The sequence below is a fragment of the Falco rusticolus genome, chromosome Z (genome assembly GCF_015220075.1).
Source record: "Falco rusticolus isolate bFalRus1 chromosome Z, bFalRus1.pri, whole genome shotgun sequence".
Classification (NCBI taxonomy): Eukaryota; Metazoa; Chordata; class Aves; order Falconiformes; family Falconidae; genus Falco; species Falco rusticolus.
This window is the reverse complement of record NC_051210.1, coordinates 2252294-2275742: the sequence shown is the minus strand read 5'-3', so window position 1 is coordinate 2275742 and position 23449 is coordinate 2252294. Positions and strand designations below refer to the sequence as shown.

The following is a 23449-nucleotide window of genomic DNA, read 5'->3' as shown; positions in this document are numbered from 1 at the left end:
TGTTAGACATATATGGCTTCTGGCTTTGGCCAGAAGACAATGCTGCATGGAGTAGTTTGTGCTTTGGCTCCACACCACACACTCACAGCCCCTCACTTCATCAGTGGGCTTTGGCAAGCAGATCTCACTTTGTCTCTATTTCTGACACCACAGCACTGTCAAATCAATCACATACACGGTTATCTGAAGACAGAATGGAAACCCCTCCTTCCCCATCACCCATTTCCATTCAAGGGATTACTCCATAGAAGACACTGGTGCAAACACCGCTTCAGCTGGAGGTGTTAATAGAACCTCAGAGTTATATCCATATGTTTGCAGCTCAATCACTTTAGATTAAAGTCTTTATTAGTAAATGAACTCCCACAGTTAAAGGTATCCTAAATGTTTTTGTTAATGCTTGGTACACTGAATTATGCAATGAGATATGAGGAATGTAAATCAGTTTGTAATAAGAGACTATGCCCAGTATCTAATGATATTTTGACTGCAGATTCTTATTTTTATCACTAGGAGCTCAGAAATTTTAAATCCTTCCCATAATTATTCTTCTGTGTGTTTTAGCAAAACGTAAAATATTTAACTTATAATTGTGCAGTCTTTAATCTCTCTGGCTTTCCTCAGAACAAGGAAATGGTAACAGTTAGCCTAGACAACTGGTTTTAATTTAAGCTAATAGTTTGGGTTTCAAGGAGAAATCCATGTCTCTGGCTAACTTTGTGATTTCATATGGCCAGAAAGGAATAAAACTGAAATGGTGTTGCTGCTACAAACCCTCAGTGCAAGTACCCAAATTAGTACTCTAAATTCAATACACATTTATTTTAAAATGTATTGCAAGAATTCCCACCACCATTTATGGCTTTCTGGGGTAACATGCTAATAGCAGCCAACAGACCAAAAACTGTTCAATGACTTCTATGTTGACATTCTCATTATAGCCCAGAATTTTGATATCGTTAATCAAGCACCATCTTATTCCATGAATAGTCATCCCACTGACACAGGCTTTCCAAATAAGGACCTTTTTAGTGCAAGTAAGTCTAATAGATTTGGCATTGATTTAGAATAGGCTATGCAGATATGAACTTTCAAATTCGCACGGAAGAAATCATGTTTGAGTACAGTTCTACAGTATACCAAGTACCCCTAATGTCCTTTTATTAATGAAGTGTTGAGAGTGCTTATTACAAGAGAAAAATACCTTGCAGAGTCAGCCTTTGGTGGACAGGGCAATCAGAAATCTGTCATAACCCTAAATCTTGAACTGCAAGTCTTCCACTAATGTATGACCATGTTACAATACAGCAAACAAAACACAGGGTCTACTTTACTGCAGTGTTCACTTTGCAATATCCTCTGTTGCCATTTTATCTAATTCTTTGTCTTCTGTGGATGTGTGCTTCCAAAGCATTATCTCATTGATGTTATATAACTTCAAATTAAATCTGCGTTTGAACTTAACCTCTGTACTTAGAGAAACTGCTTCCGTCATATAAGCAATGCCATCTTGGCTCCATAGCCCCATCTCAAAAAGGAAGTCTGGCTCAGAGGCTCAGGTTTCTGTGAAGGCACTGAAAAATAATTTATCCTGCACTATACCATGATGTGGTACTGTGTCTTCCTAACATATATATGCTTCTCTTCATCCAAACAGAAAAAATTAACTTCTCTGCATGTCAGTATGTCTATACCATGTCTATAGCCTGTATCCATAAAACCATCACTCCTTCTGACTCCTAGAAGTTATTTTCGCAATCCAGTTCATTTGAAAACTTCTGAGAAAATACAAAAACCAAAAAAACCCCAGACAACTAGAGAAAAGGGTTGGAGGTGGGGAATTATTGTTGGTTAACTACTGTAATAATCTGGCATTAAAATTAATCAATATAATCAGAAAAAAATTAAATCTCTGTGCAGTTCATTGAGGCTGTACAGCTAATTGGCAATTAACACATTCACAGCAGTCGCCCCTTCACACCATACATAGGACCTTCCTGCTACACAAACAGGATCCTTAAGGATGAGTTTTCCTATGTGTTCACTATTGACCTGACTATGCTTTCTTACTTGAAGTCGATGGTAAAGTGGTTAAGGGAATTCTCCTTTCTTCTCAGATTCAGCTTATTACTGCCATAAAGTGCTTCTCGTAGCAATGCCATTATCATAACATAACAAACCATGCAGCCATCATTTATGACACTGTTTTGTCATAAATGGATTTGGGGGCACAGAAATTGCTACAGAGGCAAGTCGATATTTCAGAGCAAAACCACCTGCTTGCTTTTCTTTGTTTCTACTGCATTCAATGAAACAGGATTTTGTAGGCATATTTCTTAGTTAAACAGGATTACGCTCAAGAAACAAATGTTTCTTCTAACAGAAACAGATCTGCAGGAGGCCAGATATTAACTAAGCGGTCAGTCCGGAGCAGCCATCCTAGTTTACATGTACCCTCTTTGGATGTGATTTCCTGCCTTGCTTAACCCCCATAGTTCCCACTGAATTTGTCTGGACTTCTGGGAGATTGCTATCCTATAGATGAGGTTGGGACATTTCTGTGGCTATCCAGCGATTCCACAGTTCTCACAGCTGTATCAAGCAGTTTGAAATACTATATTAAAATAGCCTGTCATTCTTGAAGCCTCGGTAGCAATCCCAGGAAGGCAGGCAGGGGCAGCACACAGGGGCTGTGCCAGTACAATATGTACCAGTCTAAGATGGAGTGCTCTTTTTCCCTAGTTTCATAGAATCGTAAAGGGAATCATAGAATGGTTTAGGTTGGAAGGAACCTTAAAGACAATCTAGTTCCAACCCCCTGCCACAGGCAGGGACACACACACACACCCCAGCCCAGGCTGCTCCCAGCCCCGTCCAGCCTGGCCTTGAGCCCTGCCAGGGGTGAGGCACCCACAGCTGCTCTGGGCAACATGCTCCAGCACCTCACTACCCTCACAGTAAGGATTTTCTCCCTAACACCTAATCTAAATCTAACTTATTGTAGTTTAAAACCATTACCCCTTGTCATACCACTACTGGTCTTACTAAAAAGTCTGTCCCCATCTTTCTTATGAGCCCCCTTTAAGTATTGCAAGTCAGTTATAAAGGGCCCCCCAAGAATTTGGGAGAAAAGATCACAGAACTTTTTTATAAATGTGTATTTTGAGAAACATTTAGATAAAAGCTAGGTCAAACATATTTTGCCTTTGGGAAGGACGATAACTCACAGGCATCGTTGCTTCCTGCAGAGTTTCGTTCTGAACCTGTACCCATCTCTGCGGTCATTCTGTCACCATACAATGGGTTTTATAAGTCTTGGTGAGTTTCAATGGATCCCAGAGGTGAAGTGGCCAATCACAGCCTTCAAGTCAGACCTTCAAGCCCCTGTAGGTCTTGTTCCTGTAGGTCTTTAACCCTTGCCCCACGCTAGGAGGCCTTTAAGATAAAGGCTGAAACTGTGCATTTGCTTTCAACAGTTATCCACAGGAAGCTACTGTGCAAGGAAGAAGGTAAAATGGACAGGCTTATTGTTAACCTGGGTTGATAGACCAGTTCTCCCCAATATTCTATGCTAGTTTATATTTCTGAAATACTGAAGGTTTTGTATCCAAACTGATCACATTACAGCAGTACAGCTGACAGGCCACAAAGACATGCATATATTTAAAGAGATCATCATCCACATAAATAGGACAGAAACATACAGCTATCCAGACAGGAAAGCCAGGTCATAAGACCTGCTAAATGAAATTTTGTAACAAAGAAGAATCAACTATTTTTCATGAGAAACTAAAAACCTATGCATGTGCATATTCATCAAAAAAGACTGCACAGTCGCTGTAACCTCTTTGAACCTCATGGCCTGGTTCCAGGTTGTTCTGAGCACAGGACACTAGCCTCAGTGAAATATGCTTTAGTTTTGAGGTTTTTTAGTTTTTATTTTTAAAAGCTCAGTGAGAATATTTGACTCTGAGAAACTGCTGGCTCACATGCATCCAGGATAAGCTTCTACATATTAGTTACATTTCTCTGTTCTTTAAGAGGGAAAGGAACAAGACATGGCTTTTCATCCAGGAATGATACAGATTAGTCCAAACTTCTTTTTTTAAGCTAGGAAAGATCCAAACTGAATTAAATTCAGGGATGATTCAGAAGTCAATCCCATCAAGGACTGATGGAGAATCAATGTTATAAACTCTAGGTGTTCGTATGTGCTGCTCACTGACAGATATTGATAGAACATTAAATAAAATTCAGACAATGCTGACCACTAACAAAATTCCGTCACTTAATTTTCAGATTTTCCAAGGTTATATGTTTTTTGAGTCATTGCAAGACTTGTATTGCTTGTATTTTATAGCTTCCCAAGGTGAACATAGTCTGGGGCAGATCCTCAGCTGCTAAAAGTAAGAGGAAAATACTCACTGATTTCAATGACTAAAGTCTCTATAAGTTATCAGCAGGAGTAAACTTTGCACGACCTGATTAATTTCTGCTCTAAGATAAAATACAGACATTGAAGCACCTTAATTCTGCAGTTGCTTGTTACAAATATTTGTACACATACAAAGGCAGGCTTGCTCAGAACCATGGCTGATTTATTGTTCTGCTGACTTCAAGAGCACTGGACTGAATGCCTGTAAGTCAAATATCAGCCCAAAAGATATTTAATTAGTAAATATAGATATTTTTTAGAAAGGAAGAGTGAAACTGATATGAATAAAAACCTGTCAAGACAGAAGTAGTGTGACACACTCAGACCACTGCAGTAGACGGAAAATGTACTTTGGTTCTGGTTGCAAAGTATTTCTGTAGCAGAAGTTTCCAAGTGCATAACCAGCACAAAACCAAAAAAAGAGACTGCAGGACAGCAAAGGCTATTTCTGCCTTTCTGTTTTAAGTATATGTATTTAACTAGTCACCGTAATTTCTAAGCATAGGGATATCTGGTGTCTGAAACGTTATCTATAGGTCCACTGAAAGGATATAGTTAAATTCACTTCCAGATGACAGATTATAAGAAGCAATTTCACCATTACAATATAATACAAAGATTTATGCATGCTAGAGCTGCCCAGTCACAGAAAAAAAATTACTATATTTTTCTTTTTACAATCAAACTCTTTGTTCAATAAATATCAATCACAAAGCCTAACCATGGATCACAAAGTATTATGGGGTTCACAGTATGACTCACAATATGATTCCATGTGGCAGTATCATAATAACTCTGCTGCATTAAAGCCATTTATTTAGCAGTTTGGGCAAAGGCTATAGTTGTACTATGGAATTGCAAAGAATTTTACTAAAGAAGATCCAGACTCCTCAATGGAAATTTTTTGCTTGTTTTTTTCTTTTTGATTCTGACATGCCCCTTTTTTCAAAAGATGTTATTAAACTTGGATTGCAATTAAATGTTTGTATTATTTTATGCCTGGCATGTAAAAAGCTTAATCACATACCTTATGAACTATAATATAGTTAGCACATGTACCATATCCATCGTGGTTTATATGTATCTCTCATACATTGTTTCTCAAACATTAAATTAGTTTCTTCGAAAATCCTTTTATAACATTCAAAAAATAAGATGCTTCAACAGCAACTTTTCTAAGTTCTACTGCACTAACTATAGCAGCTTTAAACCTGACTGTCTCTTTGTAGACTCCACATTCATCTTTAATTAAGGCCTGGCTAGACCACAAACTATAGGTTCACTTCAATCAGCAATTCTCTTTGGATTCAAAACAGCCCACACTTTTCTAAGACAGAATTACTTATCTCTTTGCCTTTCCACATTAGAATCTCCAGTCATTTCTGAATTTTGCAGTGCAGAGTAAATATGGACCTATCTTACCTTCCATGTGTTCCACATAGCAATATACATCATAAGTTTCATTAGGAAAACGGCGCCCATATGTTCTGACTCCTTTTTTTCCCATTTTATCTCCAAAGCAGCCAATTCTTGGATGTCTAATTGGATACCTGAAATGCAGCATGGTTATATTTATTATTATGATAAGTCAGCATTGTAAGTCTATGGTAGGCATATTAATTTTGGGAAACTGTGTCAAGGGGCCTTTTAAATGTCTTACCTAACAGTCTGGTCAGACAACCAGCCAGCATCACATTGCTCAAATCCATCCTCATAGGCTGCTTTCAGTTGTTCTGGGCTTGCTATGACAGCACCGTTGTCGAGACAAGTCTGCTGAGCTTGTGTAAAATTCAGAGTATACCTGCTGGTTGCTGCACGATAGTGAAACACAACACCTGAAAGACAAAACAACTGACATTAGTGGCACATTTTGCATCATCTCTGCAACCAGCATCATACTGAAACTTTACATAGGTGTCTTTACAATGCTGAAAACAGATGAGAAGAATAAAAATCATGAAAGGCTAAGAGATATGCTATCATTTTATTGATGCCCCCCCCCCCCCCTCTAGTGGCTACCACCAGTAATTCTGTAACACCTTATGTCATAAATAGTTGGTGAAATTATATTCACTGTACGCACAGAAAAAAGTAATTGAACCATATAGGTATTTTCACTGCTGTATTACAGGAATTCATGACAAAAAAGGAGAATGAACCCAGGCTTTTCCAGTTGCAATTGCTGGTCAGTTGATTGTGCTGCAGGCAAGGTTGCTCATGTTAGCAGTGGTACCTGACATGTCGGCTTACTGGCCTACATGGCACATCCAGTTGCAAGTCAAACTGCGTGACCAGACAAGACTAAGCACATCTGATCCTTGGAAGAAGTGGGCTTAAAAACAGACTTTCCAAAGCAGCCAGCTGCAGGAACTGCACCCAGAATTGCCAACAGTGAATGGGGGATCCCTTGAGTGCTTGAGGTCTGCTAGATGCAGTGAGACATATGACCAATGGGGACAGCAAAAAAATTGTGCTTTTGATGCAGAATTGTTAATCAGTGATGGCCTTGATGCCTGTTCCTATGCATCAAAACTTACTACAAATACAACTCTTACAAATATATGGCTGTTGGTCAACTTTTCATAACCATGTTTTCCTGCACACACTACCAATGAAACAGACAAAACAAAGCTTGCTTTTATTTGGGGGCTTTCTGGTTCTGGAAACAATCTTGACAATTTCAAAAGTTACTTAAGCACGTCAGTTTGGAGAGGGAGGCCTAGAGTTATGGTGGCTTTGGCTAACACAGGATCTGTCTAGAAGCCACATTCTGGTTGCTATACACACATAATTCCCACTGAATTCAGCCACAGCTGCACATGCACACCTTAAAAAAACCGTAAAGGGCTCCAACTCCAAAGTGGCAGACAACAGATATTCCACCTTGCCAAATCACTTCCCCCCCTTGCCAGTGTTTTAAACAGTTTAGCATCAAAAGGATGTCCCCTGATGATCTCTGAAAAATAACATTCAGCCTCACTTACTGCACTCTAAAATCTTCAGACGCATTGCAACACCATAAAACATCCACTATACAAAATGGATACAAAGCAAGAAAAATGAACCGTAAAATCTTCCTTTTCTCTGACGATTTTATTGGAGTACTTCATAAGTAAATGACATACTGTAATACAGTTTGGGAAAATGGTGGCATTGTAGCAATAATGGAATTAACAACAAGCATTTGTTATTAGAGCACTGTTGAAAGATAGAAGTCTGCTAATTTATGAGTAAACAGAAAAAGGGGTAACTTGGAAAAATGTTGATTCAAGGGGTCCCAACATATTTATAAATACTTTTTCTTATGCAGAGAAATTCAGTAAAATTTTGCCACTTATCAAAGGTCTGGATATGTCTAATTAACAGAAAATACACATTTTGTTCTTGTTGTGATTCACTAAGAAGTTTTCTGAAATGAAAATAAAATACATTATCTGAAAAGTACTCACATATAGGTTAAACTTCGGTGATCAGACACCAATTTCATCAAAGCTACTGGCAGAGAAACAGGAAATGGAAAAGGAAATGCCGGGAATCCTCATATTTCATCGTTTAATACGGAGCCACACACCAGCTGCAGCCACTAACTGGGAGCTTACAGACCACCAGCATCTCCCTAAAATGCCTTTTCAGAACACGGACTGCACCCATCACTAACAGTGCTTCTTCCAAGCAACGATGTAATTTCAGCTTCAAATGGACCCAAGCATTGTTTGGCAACAGTGACAAGTGAGGAGTTACACCCTGAAAAATTATGGCTATTTTTATATTCATAAGTTAAATATTCCAGGTGCCTGAAAATCAGTCACCAAGTCTTAAATTGTTAGATTAGTTCATGCATTATTTGGCCCAGGCCCCATAACATCCTTCCAAATGATTTCTGGGCAGACTTCAGGAGCTAGCAAAGACCAGGGACAACTTCCAACGGGCATCTTCATCCTGTGCTGGGAGCCAAAGGACCATAACAGCACGGATGGGGCCACACTGCTCCAGGAAGCCTCCGTGCTAAAAGCACAGCCTCAAGGACATTTTCTTATTAATGTGAACTTGTTCTACCAGGAGAGATTGAAAGGGAATGTCAGAAAGATAACTTAACTAGCTCCAGTATCCCTGCATTTTCTCTGTTATAGGACATGCTCCATTGCCTGGTTAGGGCAAATTTACATACCATTTACATTGTCTTAAGATGTGCAAAACTTCATTTATACATATATGTATGTATTTAAACATGTGCGTGTGTACATATCTTGGCTTTGTGTACCCTAAACAGCACTGCCCCTTTCCACATGCCAAACAGAGCACTACCTCACAACATAAGAAAAGCTGGGCAACAGCAACGAATCGCATTTGGAATTTAAAAGCTTAAAATAGCAAAAATATTATTTGAAGATTATTTTTAAAGCTGTGGTATGCATTAAAATACTTATGATACTGAGACTTCAGTAACATTGGTTGACACTGTGAGCAAGTTAACTGCTGATGTAAGTGATCATTATTATATACAGTGGTACAGTAACAAATAAAAACATGAGTTCAAGTGACCTTCTTGGTGTTCTGGGTCTAGAAATAAGAAATGAGTAATTTTTACAGAGCTTACCACAGAAGCAGATAAAACATTTACCCTGATTCATAAATATGAACCCAAAATAATATTCACAAGCTGAGCACCTGACTTTACTACAAGTTATTGTTGTATATATACAAATATTTTACACCTTTTTTTTTTTTTTTTTTTTTTTTAGGGTAACGTTGGTGTTTCTATAGATACAATATTTGACACTGGCTCTAAAACTCAGGGTCAAACCAGAAATGCCCAAATATGTGAAGAAATTTGTCCATTGAATTTGTTGTTTTAATTTTAATTAAAATGTATTTTATATGCATTCAGATTAATTGCCTCTTTTTTTGTTGGATGGTTTGTTTGGCGGGGGGTGTGTGTGTGTGTGTGTGTGATTGTTTGGGGGTTTTTTTTCACAATTGCTTAACTGATGCTGTATGACTTCAACTAGGCACAAGAGCACTGCTTCTCAGTACAGCCACAAAAAGGTTCATTAACTTAGCAGTAGATGAAAACGTCTTTATCTGAACTTGTATTTTTTTAAAGCTTCCTACTGCTTAAATATATGAGTGCATTCTCCACAACCAGCTATCACTCCTCTCATTTCTTCCATGTTAGAAGCAACCACTGTCCTTCCTAGCTGGCATATGTTTGGGATCCCAGTGATACCTGAATAAGGCAGGACTAAAAGAGTTAATATCGCTGCCAATTTAGAGTAGCTTTTGCAGGGCCGAGAGGAGACTTCGGTCATTTGTAAATCCTGGAAAGGAACTCGGAGAATGCTTTGTTCTCCTCACCCTGATCCAAAAGGTAAACTTCACCTATTGTTTAAGAGTTGAAGGCTCTTCCATTTCCAGTGAGGAGCTAATGGACATAAAAGAGCCTCCAAGATGAATGGGAAGGAGGAGGTCAGTATGTATAAGCCTGTGCAACAGCTGCAATAATTAGAAGACCCCCTGGGGCTAAGAAGATTAAAGTGCAAGTCTTTCATTGTTTCAGTTAGACACAGAGAGAGGGGCAAAAACCATTCTCTGAGTTTTTGTACTTTAAAATATTTGTCAAGGATTTTTTTCCCTTTGTCAATTTCCTCTCTGAAAGAAAAGGCAAGAAAGGAGCTGTCCTCGGAAGAAATAAAGCAACTGGAAAACAGACTACAGCAATATAACGTCACCGAACATCTGGCAAACAAAGTCAGTGTAATTACAGGAAGGAGTAGCAGCATCTGCAACAAAGAGCATTCACAGTAAAGTAATTTGTAGCATCCAGAATTCGCTCCTGCCTAAGCGAGACAGAATGTATTTTAATCGTTTATCTCTGTCTTAGACCAGAAAACAAAAATGTAAAGTATTTCAGTTTTAACAAACTAGGGCTTTCCACAGGTAATAGCCTGGTTCTGTGGTTTCACACCTTTGGGTTGCAACTTTGCTTTATTACTTGCCAGGGTATCATGTAGCAAAACCTCATGGAACTGCAAAGGAGGGGGTCCTGGTATGGTTAATGAATTACAGTTCACTTTCACTAGTGAGATCACACTGCTGCAAGATGCACTGTTGGAGACACACAAAGCCTCAATTTCAGAAGTTGTCTCACACAGCAAAGAATATCTGAAGTGAAAATATTATGATGGCAGTGGTTGTTATTGTATATTCTGTTGATTTCTACATTCTGTTTTGTGTTCAAACCTTAGCCACTGTAGTGCAGACCACTGCAATAACCCCCAGCCCACTGCCAAAGCTACTGCACGGGTTGGTGATCCTCGTCGTCTTTAATACAGAAGACGATTTACATTACAGATACATGCCAAGATACAGGTTACAGGACTGAGCACTGTATGAAAGGAAGCAAAAGGGCAGCATTTTCAGTTTCCTGCATGAATAACTCATTTGTGTTTCTTATTCGAGGTTTTGCACCCATCTTCTGACCCCTGTCTTAGGCTTTGGCAACCTGAGAAGAACAGGCTTGCCTTGAACCAGCAGGAGCTCCCTTGCCAAAGGCCTCAGGGTACTTCTCTTTGTGGGGAGAGAAAGTACATACCAACCTCTCTGCTCTCTCAGCCCCAGCACCTCCTGCTCTCCAGGGACAGAGCTCGCATATTGCTCCTCCACGCAAAATCTTTGTGTTTGTCCTCAGAGAGCAATGCAGTTGCATGCAGGTGTACACAAGGTCCTCTGACCAAGTCGGTCCAGATACAGAAAGCGATTAATGCTGAGCTTTACCTGTATTTTTCTCAGGGGGAGGACTTCTTTACTACATCTGTATTAATGTCTGAATATATGTTGGGATCAGCTGATTCACTCTGTTATCTCTGTACAGCAGCTTACTAGGTCACACGAGCGTTCACTGAGGCCAAGGCACTGCTACTTGAAATTACTTTAAAAAAAAAACCAAAACCCAAACACAGACTCTCAGAACTGTCCTCACGGATGACCAACACCCTAAAACCAGTTTAGCCATTTAGTACTGGCCTCTGCTCTACCATCCCACACGTGAAGGCTTGCCACTCACTTCCTGGGCTCAGAGATCTCCCACCAAAGCTCCTCCATTCAGCCCAATGCAGAAACCCCACAAGCTTGCCCATCAGCTGCCATGTTCCCTGTCCCTGTGTGAAGGACACAGCAGCTTGATCAGAACATTTCCTTCCCTGTTCCTGATGTGCACTGCACATAGGCACAGGGTCTTTCTCACCCAGAAGTAAATTTCCTTCTCCCGTCCTGTGATAGCCATTACCCATTGTGCTTTTTCCTTCCCAGCTACAGAGGTTGGAGATTCCTTGGGATCCACGATGCAGGAGAGTAAAACACAAGCTTAAAAATGCGGCAGCCCATGTTAATTTAGTTAGCAAGGATGCACGGAAGTTCAGCATCAAGAGGCAGTAACATTTCAAGACAGATAAATCTAAAAGATTAAATAAAAGCATCTCTTCAAATGCCATACTTAAGAGATAATGAAGGGGAGTTCTGGCTGTAGAGAGAATAAATCAATTAGGTTGTCAACACACAATCTCTCAGGGCTAACAGCACAATTGTGTGGCAGCGTTCCCACATTGGAAACAACTCCCATTTATTATCATTATAATGCCTGCAAGAAAGAAGAGTTTGCATAAAAATGAAAATGTGAATTACCACTACTCTGCTTCCCTAATTGCTGCTTCTTTCCATTAACAAGGTCAGTATTTTAAGCCCAGGATTTTCTTTACTGGCTTAAAAAAAAAAAAACAAAACAAAAAAAACAAAAACCCCAAAACCTACAAAGACTAAAAAACTATCTCAGACTTGCAGCAGAATCAAACAGAAACTACCAAAATGAGGCCCATGAAAACAGTGGTCTCCCAAAACATCAGTAAGAAAATAATAAAGTGTTCTCATTATCAGTGAAAAATATTCACTGACAAGATATGAAAAAAGAGCAATGAAACTGGAAGAATCCCATTTGCTACTCTGATCCACTTCAGTCCAATCACCTCCAAGGAGGATAACAATAAAATCAGCTCAAAATCAGCTCAAATGAGTGATTTGTTCAGACTTTTTATTTTTGATTACACTAGGTCACATTGCCCAATACCATGGCACCACACAAAATGAGAATTTCATTAAATACCCAGCTGTGTTCCAGAATGAACAGTACTGTTACATTACCTTTCTAGGTCAGCTTTTTATAAGGCATCCCAAAACTATTTTATACAAGTGGATTTTGTAGTAAATAGAGGGAATAAATGTGGACATAGAGATGTACAGCAATACTTTTATAAAATCCTTTCTGGGACACAACTCTAACTAAAGTTTGCTTTGCCTAAAGGTTAGAAGTCTAGTCTAAACTAGTCATCTAAATGTCTCTAACTACTGACCAGGGATATGGACACCCAGAGAGCTCATCTCACCCAAGATTCTTGTCAGAGAGGAGCTGAAGGCAGTATGGGTCTGTGTGTTTAGCTTAGACTGGGCACGTGACCTTAAACACTCCAAGGTGAAATAAATCACACCCCAACTTTATGTTTCCTATTTTCAGACTTGACATCCAAGTCAAGGTTGTGAATTTGTGTTTGGTAAGCTATTACCAGGAACACAGACACTTGGGGATGATCTTCAGAAGGCATCACCTGCTGGTCGTCAACCTCCAACTTGTTCCCATGTATCTCTACTGGGATATAGTGGAAGACCACTAGTGTCCAAAAGCAGCTTAAAGTGGGAAAAAAAGTGGCAGCTCAGTGTTACCTACTAAGAAGGGAAAAACATCCCTCTTACGTATCTGAAGGATTCTGAGACTTGACATTTTCAGACTAAAAACGAAGACAAAATAACATTAAGCATTCAAAAACTTTAAGGCCAAGGACTAACGTGAGACAGTTTGACTTGTGGGTTTAATAACATCAAGAAGTCTCAGAAGAAAAGCTCAAAACACTGTAGAAAGACAAAATTACAAGTGCTGACAAAGGAAGAGTGGCTCCAGAAAAAAAGGGGAAAATTCAGAGAGACGTGCAAAGAAGGCAGAGAAGACAACATGTAGCAGGAAAAATGAGTATGAACGATGTGTTCTGCATATTTCTTTCCTTGTAAGAAGCTGAAGCATGTAACACTGTAATACTGTTAGATACACCTTGAACATGAAATATCCCTGTCTGAGAGGTCCATGTAATTGTAACAGCAACCAGGGTGTAAAGGAAAGCAGTTCCTAAAATTACTGAACAGGAAAGGCGGTATGTAGTGTGATGAAACGGCCCGTCTGTGCAAACCTGCAGACCTCTCAGCACTGGCACTATCCCCAGCCTCAAGGACAGCTCTGCGGTTGCAATTAATGAGCAGGGCAGGCTGCCCCAAAACTTTCTGCATGGGCTAATCCTCCCTCTTACACTTTAACCAGCAGTAAAATGAAAATAGTAACATATAGGGTACAATTCAGTGTAACCCCACTGAACCTAGAGATGAAATATGCAAATCACCTTATAACCTCTGTGAATGGGTGCCTTTGCTTGATTTCAGGAGTAATAAAGGCATGCAGCACAGCATGAAACGTGGTTATTTACAGTACCAAAGGAAATACAGTAAGTGACCTAGCATGTCCTTCTAACCCTACATGGCTTGACTTTCGAGGATCAAATCCCCAGGACTGTACACAAAGCTGAGTCAACCTGGCTAGTAACATGAACATAACCACTTTTATACCCCTAGTAAAAACAAGTCAGTTCCAACTTAGCTTTAAGCTGGGCAGTTTAAAAGGAGTTCATATCAAACTATTTCATCTCTATCACAAGCTGCTGGTACACATACAAGTAAGCACTGCTCAGCCGAAACAAGGCACCATGTTAAGCCACAGTGTCTTGGTGATGTCTCTGAGCTCCTAGTGAACAGCTGTTGATACCCAAGTAGTTGGCATAGGTTGTGCCTATAACCAAAACAAAGGAAAAGCACAGTATGAAGGCAGTTTCCAAGATCCTGCCAATCTTTAGATTCTTTAGAATCTTTAGATTTTTTACAAAGATTTTACCTATCAAAAATCACGTAGTAGAAATATGCAAAGTAGAGACAAAGGCAATGTGGGTGCTTAAAGTACATCTTCCTTTTGAATAAGAACTAACTGAACCAGCTGTGGTTAAGTGGTGGCTTAACCAGAAGTCCAGCTATGGATACAAAAAATTTACATACATTCAAAAAACAAATAGAAAAAAAAAATCAGTGCAAGATTGTCTAACATAGAGTCACCGCCATAGGAAGTACATGGGTGACAGGTCTCTGACAGCAATGAAATACACACTAAAATTTGTTACGTTTGCCTTTTGCTGTCAGCTGTTACTGCTTTCATTGGAACAGGACACTGGGACAGACGGATCTTTTGTCTGAAATAGACTTGAGTTTGGTTTTGGCCTAATTTGTTAGGAACGTAAAATTAGGCAACAGTTGATTATATTAAAAACAAAACCTTCTACTCAGACCCTACATAAATAACCCTATGGGAAGGCAGGATATGATGCTGAAGCATTTTGAGTCAAAGAACCAAAATATGGGTTTGTCACTGTTAAAGAAGGCAGTTTTGTATTTACATTCCATCTTCTTGGTAAAGCCAGTATTTATACAGTTGTTAGTAACATATAAATCTGACTTTTCTGAACTTAAGAAGTTCACCTGACATCTAAAAAAATAGTAAATTAACTGGATATTTACATACAAATTATAAAATTTGTCTGTTGTGATAGCTACACAGAAAATAAAAAAAGATGCACAATTACACACATCTTTTGTAAACAGTCTTGGTCTTGAAACTCAGGCATAAAATTTTTACTGTTAACTTTCAGTGACTATTACCAATTGTTCAGCTTGTACAGCTTAACCTGGGGAAAATTATATGCTACAGAGTAAATTATTTCTCAGAAATTCCACTTTTTATTCACAGCATATTCCATCACTGGTAAAAGACGTTCATTTGCATGGGTTCAATAGCAGTTTCATATTCTTGGCATACCTAAAGGTAAGGATAGAAATAGCAATTACAGTAATTTTTTTCTTAGTCAAGTTAGGTCTCCCAGTTATCTATTATTTTACTTGATTTATTTGAAACACAAAGAGTACAGCTATCTAAACTTATCTGCCTGGCTTCATTGATGCTGGAACGGGCTTTCTGTTTGAAAATTTCAAATGAAGCAATGTCTGTAAAACAAATGAAAATCCTGAAAACATCTAGAATTTAAGTCCTACATTGGTTTAAAAATACTCTAATGAACAAGCATACAAACCCCATAAAGTTATCATAACAACAAAGGAGCAATTTCACCTACTTCACCAGAATGATGCAGTTAAGTTTTGGCCTACTTCATTTGGCCATTTCTGAGAAATTCATTAAATTAGACTTAACAAACGTAACAGTGGTGGCACATAAAGAAAAGATAAATATTGTTTTCTGAAGCATTAGTAACATTTCTTCCCACACCTAAATTACCCCACAAAGGGAATTTTGCAGAAGCTTACTATCTTTAATAAAATTGTTCTGCTTCACTTTAGGATTAAGCCATGTGATCAGGCAAGTACGACCTGAGCCAGAGTTACCACTTTTTCAACATACATACATTCTACGTCTACTGAAAAACTAAAGCAACACATACCTGCTGAGTCCTCAAAAACTGCTGCACAAATGCATTTTGTCTTTCATTTGGGATGAGTATAAAACATGCAGAATAGCAAAACGGGTGATAACTTTACCAGGACTTCATGGGTCACCCTGCAAGCACCATCCCCAGCTCCAGCAGGGAGAGCTGACCAAAACACAGTGCTGAACCATGCTGGCTGCCAGCTCTGAAGTTACCACAATTAATGTGGAAAGATCTCCCCACACCAGGCTAATGAGGGGCAGCGAAGCATGCACAAAGAGAGTGTCAAGAAGATCACATATTCCCAGTTGTGCAACATAATGGAAATAAATTACATTTGGGCCTAATGATTTGGTTTGGTTTGGTGTTTTGTTTTTTTTTTTTTTTAATAAAAGCTGAAATCAGCTTTCTGAAATGAGCCAGAATATATGAGTGGCAACATTCACATGAAATCCTTAGGAGTCTGATAAATGGCATTTGTTTGTTTTACGTAGAAAATGGAGAACAAAGTGCACAAATGACAACCTAATATGGGTCAAGACCTAGCTTTTCCCCCTCCTGAAATCTTGACATTAAAGGAATCATGGAAAAGAACAGTTCCAAAAAAGTAAACAGAGTGTGTGAAATTTTCTTTCAGTTAAAAAAAATAATCTGATCAGTTCATCTCATTGCAGTGTTATACAGGAGCACTAACTACAGCAGCTAAATTATTACCACAAATCATCAGATATTTTGCTGTAGTGAACATCTGCTGCTCCTGGATATAGATATGCAGTCAAGGGAGCACTTGTAAAGGAATGAGGAATGCCAGGTACACTAGTTACTGGAAAGTAATGTTCAAACCAGGATTTCTTTTGCTTTTGCCATTAGGACTAAGCAGTTTATGAAGTTATATAGACATTAATGGTTACATTGAATTATTGTATTTCCAAATCAAGACCGCGCTTCAACATTTTTCATTGAATCAATGCCAAAAGACTGTTCAAGTTAGGTTAAGCACATTGGAAGAACAATGCAGTATTAAGCTCACCAAAAAAAACATCTTAGCCGAAGTCATAATTTCCAGCAGCAAGTATTAGTGTTTGTTTTGGAATTCAGTCATCTGAGTAAATACTGAACTTCCAGAAAACACCTAAGTGCAAAGAAGTGTGAGGCAGAGTCCACGTGAGATGGTACATCCACACAGCACAGTGTTGTTCTAAGCATGCAGAGTAATTTGGATCCAGAATTTGCATTTACATGGCACAGAGCCTGGGCTAATACGTCCTGTCTTTCAGCGCGGTTTGTTAGCTCAGGCTCAGTGCCAAACTGACAGGGCTATACAGCACCAGGTTCTGGAGTGGTCTCTGTGCTGTACTTATGGTGCTGTGTAAGCAGGCTCTTAGCAGAAAAACACCTATAGATCAGATGTCCCCTCTGCCACTTTACACGATTTTGAAAGTCCCATCTTTTCAGTATTTTCACATGTACACTTCTCCCCCTCAAAGTTTCAGAGGTTATTTCTTTAAAGTGATGACCAGAAAACTCTTAGTCTTGGATCCTCCACATGGAAGAACATTAGCAGCCACCTCCCTATTTGTTTTCCTGCAGTTTCTGCCAGATGGGTGCCCTCCTACCTATCCAACCTTTATTACTGGGACAAAAGAAAATCCTCCTTTGTGCTTGACATTCCTATCACAGAAAGAGTGGTTCCCAGTTTTGCTGGCATTATGGTTGTGTACATCAGGTGGCAAGATAGGCCCACCACAGCTCCAGTAGCAGGGCAGTTGCTCCTTTTCATCCTACGCAAACAATTAAAAAGAAACTGCTTCTGCCTGCCAAGTCTGTCATTTTGTAATGACATTTTTCAGACAGATGCGTTAGTACAGTATGTATCATGTTTCAATGGGCTGGTCTGAGAAAACTTAAGAGGTATCTCCTTAAAAAAAAAAAAAAAAAAGAAGAAGAAAAAACTTGTCTTGCAAAGGGTATAAACCAAATCAAAGTATTAAACTACTCTGGGAATAAGGAAATGGCATTTGTTCCAGGAATCAAAAGTAGCCTCCCTGAAGGTGTAAGTGATAGAGAGCTACAGACTGGAAAATATGAAAAAGAATAAATAAAAGGCAGAAAGAGAATGGGAAGTGAACAGTTAAGGAAGAGTAAATTGCTAAAGATAATCCTTTAAATACCCTCTCTTTATATGTTAATTACTAACTTTTACTGTTTTAGCTGAAATCACTGTTGACTACAAAGGAAATGGATAAATCCTTACCCTCTACAGCCAATGATACAATGCCTTGTGTGTCTTCAACTCCGTACATAACATCACAGCGATATACCCCTGCATCACTTGCACGCAGCTTAGAGAAAGTCAGCGAAGCATCACCTGTCTCCTCTGAATTGGTTGGAACAGACACTCTGTCTTTGTAGCTTTGACCTATTTTGATGTTGCCATTTTGGGCCACCAGGACTGTGGTTTCTTTTGCATCTTTTCCACTTTTATCCAGTTCAACCTTTGACCATTTGATTCGAAGATACTCAGCTGCATAGCTGGAGGCTATAGTGGGTGTGGTTGAAAAGAAGCATGGCAGGACTGAAGTTCCAGAGAGGGAACCCTTTACAAGGGTTTTTTTTTCCGCTTTAACTAGAAAGAGAGGAGAGAGGGGGAGAGAAAGGACAAATCACATCAATGGAACAGCAAAATCAGAAACAGATACATTTCATTGTTACTTAAGATTCACAGACATGCAAGACCTGAAATCCATGACACTGAGCTGATTTGTAACAGGACTGATCAGTGTGAGCTAAAAAAGAGTTTGCATCAATATCCTAGGCTGCTGATGGAGCCCTTTTCTGTTTGGGCAAATCTAATTCACTACTCTCTGATGTTTTTTCTCCATTTTTTATAGTCACCCAGTAATTGACCTTCTTTGGAAACTGTTTTGAAATTTTAGATGACAGATGAATGCTAAGAGCTGGCTTTGTACTTCATAGGAGCAAGACCCTTCTGAGTGAAAAACAGCGAGTTACCTCACATTTATTGCTGGCCAGTAGCATGCATACAGGATAGCTACTGATGTTTACACCTTGTCTTACCTCACAGTAACTTGTTCATTTGCTCCTATCCTAAAAGCAAAACTATGACTTTGCATATATGGCATCTCTTACTCTATTCTTTCAAGGGTTAACTCTTTTTATTGCACCCCCGCAGTGAGATTCTCCCAAATAGTCATCCTTTTATAATTATTTTCCTGTCACTTCAAGGACTTGAAGACTTTGCAGAAATAAAGTATTCCAGGGTGTTGAAGCAAAGAAGGAAGTACCGTGCACAGAAAGTCACAACTTGGCTCAGACTTGACATGATAGGACCTTTATCATTTTTTATAACATCTCCATCTGCAAACATTTTACAGTGAAATGCTTCCATCTGATAATATCCTGAGGGGGAATTTGACTACTGTTCATCCAGCCTGCACACAGTAACTGTCTGAAGAGACGAATTCTGTTAGATTTATTTTTATGTGATGTTGTTTCATCATACGTAATGGCTTAATGAAGATTAAAAGCTGATGCACAACAGTGTCTATCTTACCTCTTTCACTGTCCTGCAATCTAACATTTTTTGAAAGGTGGAACACACTGATCATTAATTTTAAGCAAGCTAGGGTTCATAAAGTTTAGAAATACAATAACTTCAAATACTAGCCACCAGAATGATGAAATTGGAGACACCAGCACATGACAATTATGTATCTATTTATCTATCATCAAAAATATCACGTCTCCATAAAGAGCAGAAGATTTTTTGGGGAAAAACCACGAAAGTCAGAAACACAGAAAAATTGCTCAAGCTGATTATTTTTAACAGAGATGACTTTATGCAGGATAAAGTATTTAATAGTATTATTTTTAAAGGTTCAATACAAGAATGATCAGTTTGATGACCAAGCATTTTAATAAAAAAGTACTAACTAGAAAAAACAGAGAAAAAAATTAACTGACCAAGGAAGACCCAGAAGTTTAAATGGAATTCCTTGGGTCTTTCCATCCATACCTACCTAACTGGAAATTCCTGGGAACACAATGCAGATGCACTTAAGATGACTGTATCAAAACTGATTAGACCAGAGAGAGTACATCAACAATGGGATAGTGCTGTGCCAAAACAGCTGCATTGCACCCAAAGCTCAGCGGAAAAGTTCACATGGAATGGCACTATCTAAGCAAATTTACCAGCAAGATGCTCACTCTGTGATTCAGGCATGCAGTGAGATTCTCGTTTTTCCATTAACTTGTAAGCAGAGACCAGTGATGGTACAACTCACATTTAATAGTTAAACAAACTGATCACTTCATACACTTTGGGCTCAGACCTAGCAAGAATCTAGTTGTAAAACGGAAAGACAAAAACAGGTCCAATATGAAACTGAAGACTGGAGAATTCACAAGACTTGAAGACAAGCCTGTAGAAGTTACTGAATACTAAACACTAGCTCAAAAGCTTTGGTTGCATGCACATTAATTTAAAGAAAAAAATCCACTGTGTTTTTTGGTTGGTTGTTTTGGTTTTTTAATTTCCTTAAGGAAATAAAAACTTAACTAGCATAGAGCCAACTGGTTGCCAAAACCTAGAAAGGATTGATTTTATCCTGAAGATGTACAGTATGGAAATACCACTGGCTTTTATATAATTTTTAATTTCTTGAAACTTCACTGAGTTACAGTGGGGTATAGACATAAAGAAACAGAATGAATACTCAGCTTTCTCAGTTGTGATGACATTTCTGCCAAATTGCACAGGTGGAAGATTAAAATCAGTCTCAAAATATTTAGTAATTATTATGATCTCTTGTCATCTATATACATTACAGGAAGTTCTTAAATGAAAAATGACCTAGTTATAATTATCCTGATTGACAGAATTTTAATAAACTTTTGAGAACGATGTTTCTGGTTATGAGTGGTCCGGAATATTAGCACTGAACCCTGAGGAAATTTCCTCTCTTTAAAATTTGTCTGCACATCAGCAGACTTAAACCCTTGGCAAACACAACATATCAACATGATATGCAAACTAGATCTATCCTTAATTGGGCTATATCCCAGAATAGGAGACCATGTAGGTACAAACATGTCCATCCAACTAATGCCCGTAGAAAGCATTATAAAACTTTATTTTATACATGTAATATTTTATTACATAAAAGCACTCTTTGTTTTGATGAGAAGAGGGGAGAAGCAGAAAGAGAGGGGAGAGCTTTACCCTATTGAAAAAGAAGAATTAATATTTGGCACTGAAACATAAGATTAAGTGGTGTTCCTGCACAGTTCAAAAAAAGCTTAATTTCCTGCTGCAGTTCAAGTTAGTTAATTAGGCAGAATTTACTGGCCAATGCAGCAAGCATTGATACCTTCTATTAATGCATATAGCCCTTTTGTTCCTTTAGCATTTTCCCTACGCTTATACTCCATGTTATGTCTCCTTTTCAGCCATTGCCAACTGTATGTGATAGACTATTCCTTAAAAGGAACATGGCAGGGAAAAATATGAACAAAATGTTTTGTAACTGCTTGTGAATTGGAGCACAAGCTGAGAAAAGCAGATATTTGCCAACATTGTCTTATACCATATCCCCATCCCACCATGTAGGACCTAGAATACTTGTTACATCACATAGTCTTGAACAAGAGGATGGTATTAACATAACTAAGCTGGCTGACAATTAACATAAGCATTTTTTCAGTTGCTAACTAATATGTATCACTCATGCATAATTTATTAGGGAAAATACATACACAATAAAGAAATAAAATACACAGCTAAGTCTAAATCACCTGGCCGCAAACCATATCTTGCCATAACTCCCAGAAAAGTCAATGGAAGATTTGTAAAAGATAGTGGGACTGCAGCATTGGGCCGAGAGCAACACAATGCAATCAGATTACAGAGTCAGTAGACAGTGTGCCTTAGCAGCTGAGTACTTTTGTTGTCCTCCCCTGTTTAAACATTAAATATCTCCAAGTAACAGAAAGAGAATGTATAATGAAAACTTCTCCCATGAGATGTCCTGACAGAAGACAACTCTAACACTGCACAGGATTTTGCCACAACTTATTACTGTCTTGTTTTCTCCAAACCTAAAACTACGGCTATGCATTTGTATTGGTTTATCATGCAGTTGATGACATGTAGCACACACTTTCTTAAAAAAAGTAAAATTCCAGCTTGCCTTTTCATGCTTTTTTTCCCCCATCAAAATCACCTTATGTCCTCCCAGTCCACGATTTCAGCTGCAAAGTCAGCTTATCCTAGCAATGACACATAGCTTGATATCTTTCTTTTGATGTGGGAGGCAAACTACAGAAGAACTTCTTGCTTAAGAACAAAGCCTCTTTCCCTAGAATTTCTACTTTTTTGTTTGTTTGTTTTAAATGTTATAAAATTCTTAAAATAGAAATCTAAAGAGGAAATAAAAAAGGACAAAATCCTGCTCTTTTGTATTACATTAACCATAACTATCAGACCAATGGGTCATAATGGACAAGAAGTCTGAAAAGAATGCCCTACATGAAGTGACACTGCTTAGAGCAATTTTGCTACGTAATTAAGCTCAAGGGAACAGAATGTTGCTACTGACTATGCAGACAAAAACCACATGCTCAAAGAAGAAAAGATTCTATGTCTTTTAAGCCAAATTTATGAGACAAAAAAACCCTGAATACCATTTTTTAGTTCATCAACAACCTGCTTAGGCATATGGTATACTGCCCTGCCTACCAGCAGCAACAGAAAGGATCAATGTGTTCTGTTAAACTGGCTACTAATGCTGAGCCCAAGAGAAGTCTTTTCATTAACTATAAATATTTTAATGAAGATAATGATAAATTAAAATTAATGCACCACTTAAACTTGCATGAAACTGACATCAGAGGTAACAGACTGAGACCCAATAAAAACACTCACTGAGTTCTTTGCCAGGTGATTTGTGGTCTGAGCAAGCAGAATAAGAGAAGGAGGCACAGACTGATGAAGAACTAACTACTTTCATATTCTGCAAGGAACTCACAGGAAGCCACACAAATGTATGTCTCAGCTGCAGAACTCAATGTAACATATGCAGACATCATAGGCAGGCACACATGCATTTTATAGCACCTACAGAACATAAATGTGATCAGATAAACTGATGTTTAGTATATTCTCTGACTATAGCCTGTTTGGAAGGGATGGGATCTGCCTGCCTAGAAGAGGCAAGGGAAGCCTCGGCAGCAGGCTGGCCAGCTTGGTGAGGTGGGCTTTAAACTGATGGACTCAGGGGATGGGGTCCAAAGTGGCAATGCTCATGCCATTGCAGCCAACTAAAGAATAAGCCAGGCCAACCAGAGTAGCGATATAATC

At 38.6% G+C, this 23449-nt stretch overlaps 1 protein-coding gene across 1 annotated transcript in view; it reads right to left on the bottom strand.

Moving 5' to 3' along the window:
* VCAN (versican) overlaps positions 1-23449 on the bottom strand; it is a 101504-nt gene that overhangs the window by 62761 nt on the left and 15294 nt on the right. Inside the window, exons 3-5 of the mRNA XM_037373730.1 lie at positions 18323-18694; positions 6096-6270; positions 5858-5985 (exon numbers count right to left, since the gene is read on the bottom strand). Coding sequence (XP_037229627.1) covers positions 5858-5985; positions 6096-6270; positions 18323-18694 — 675 coding nt within the window. The remainder of the gene's footprint in view (positions 1-5857; positions 5986-6095; positions 6271-18322; positions 18695-23449) is intronic.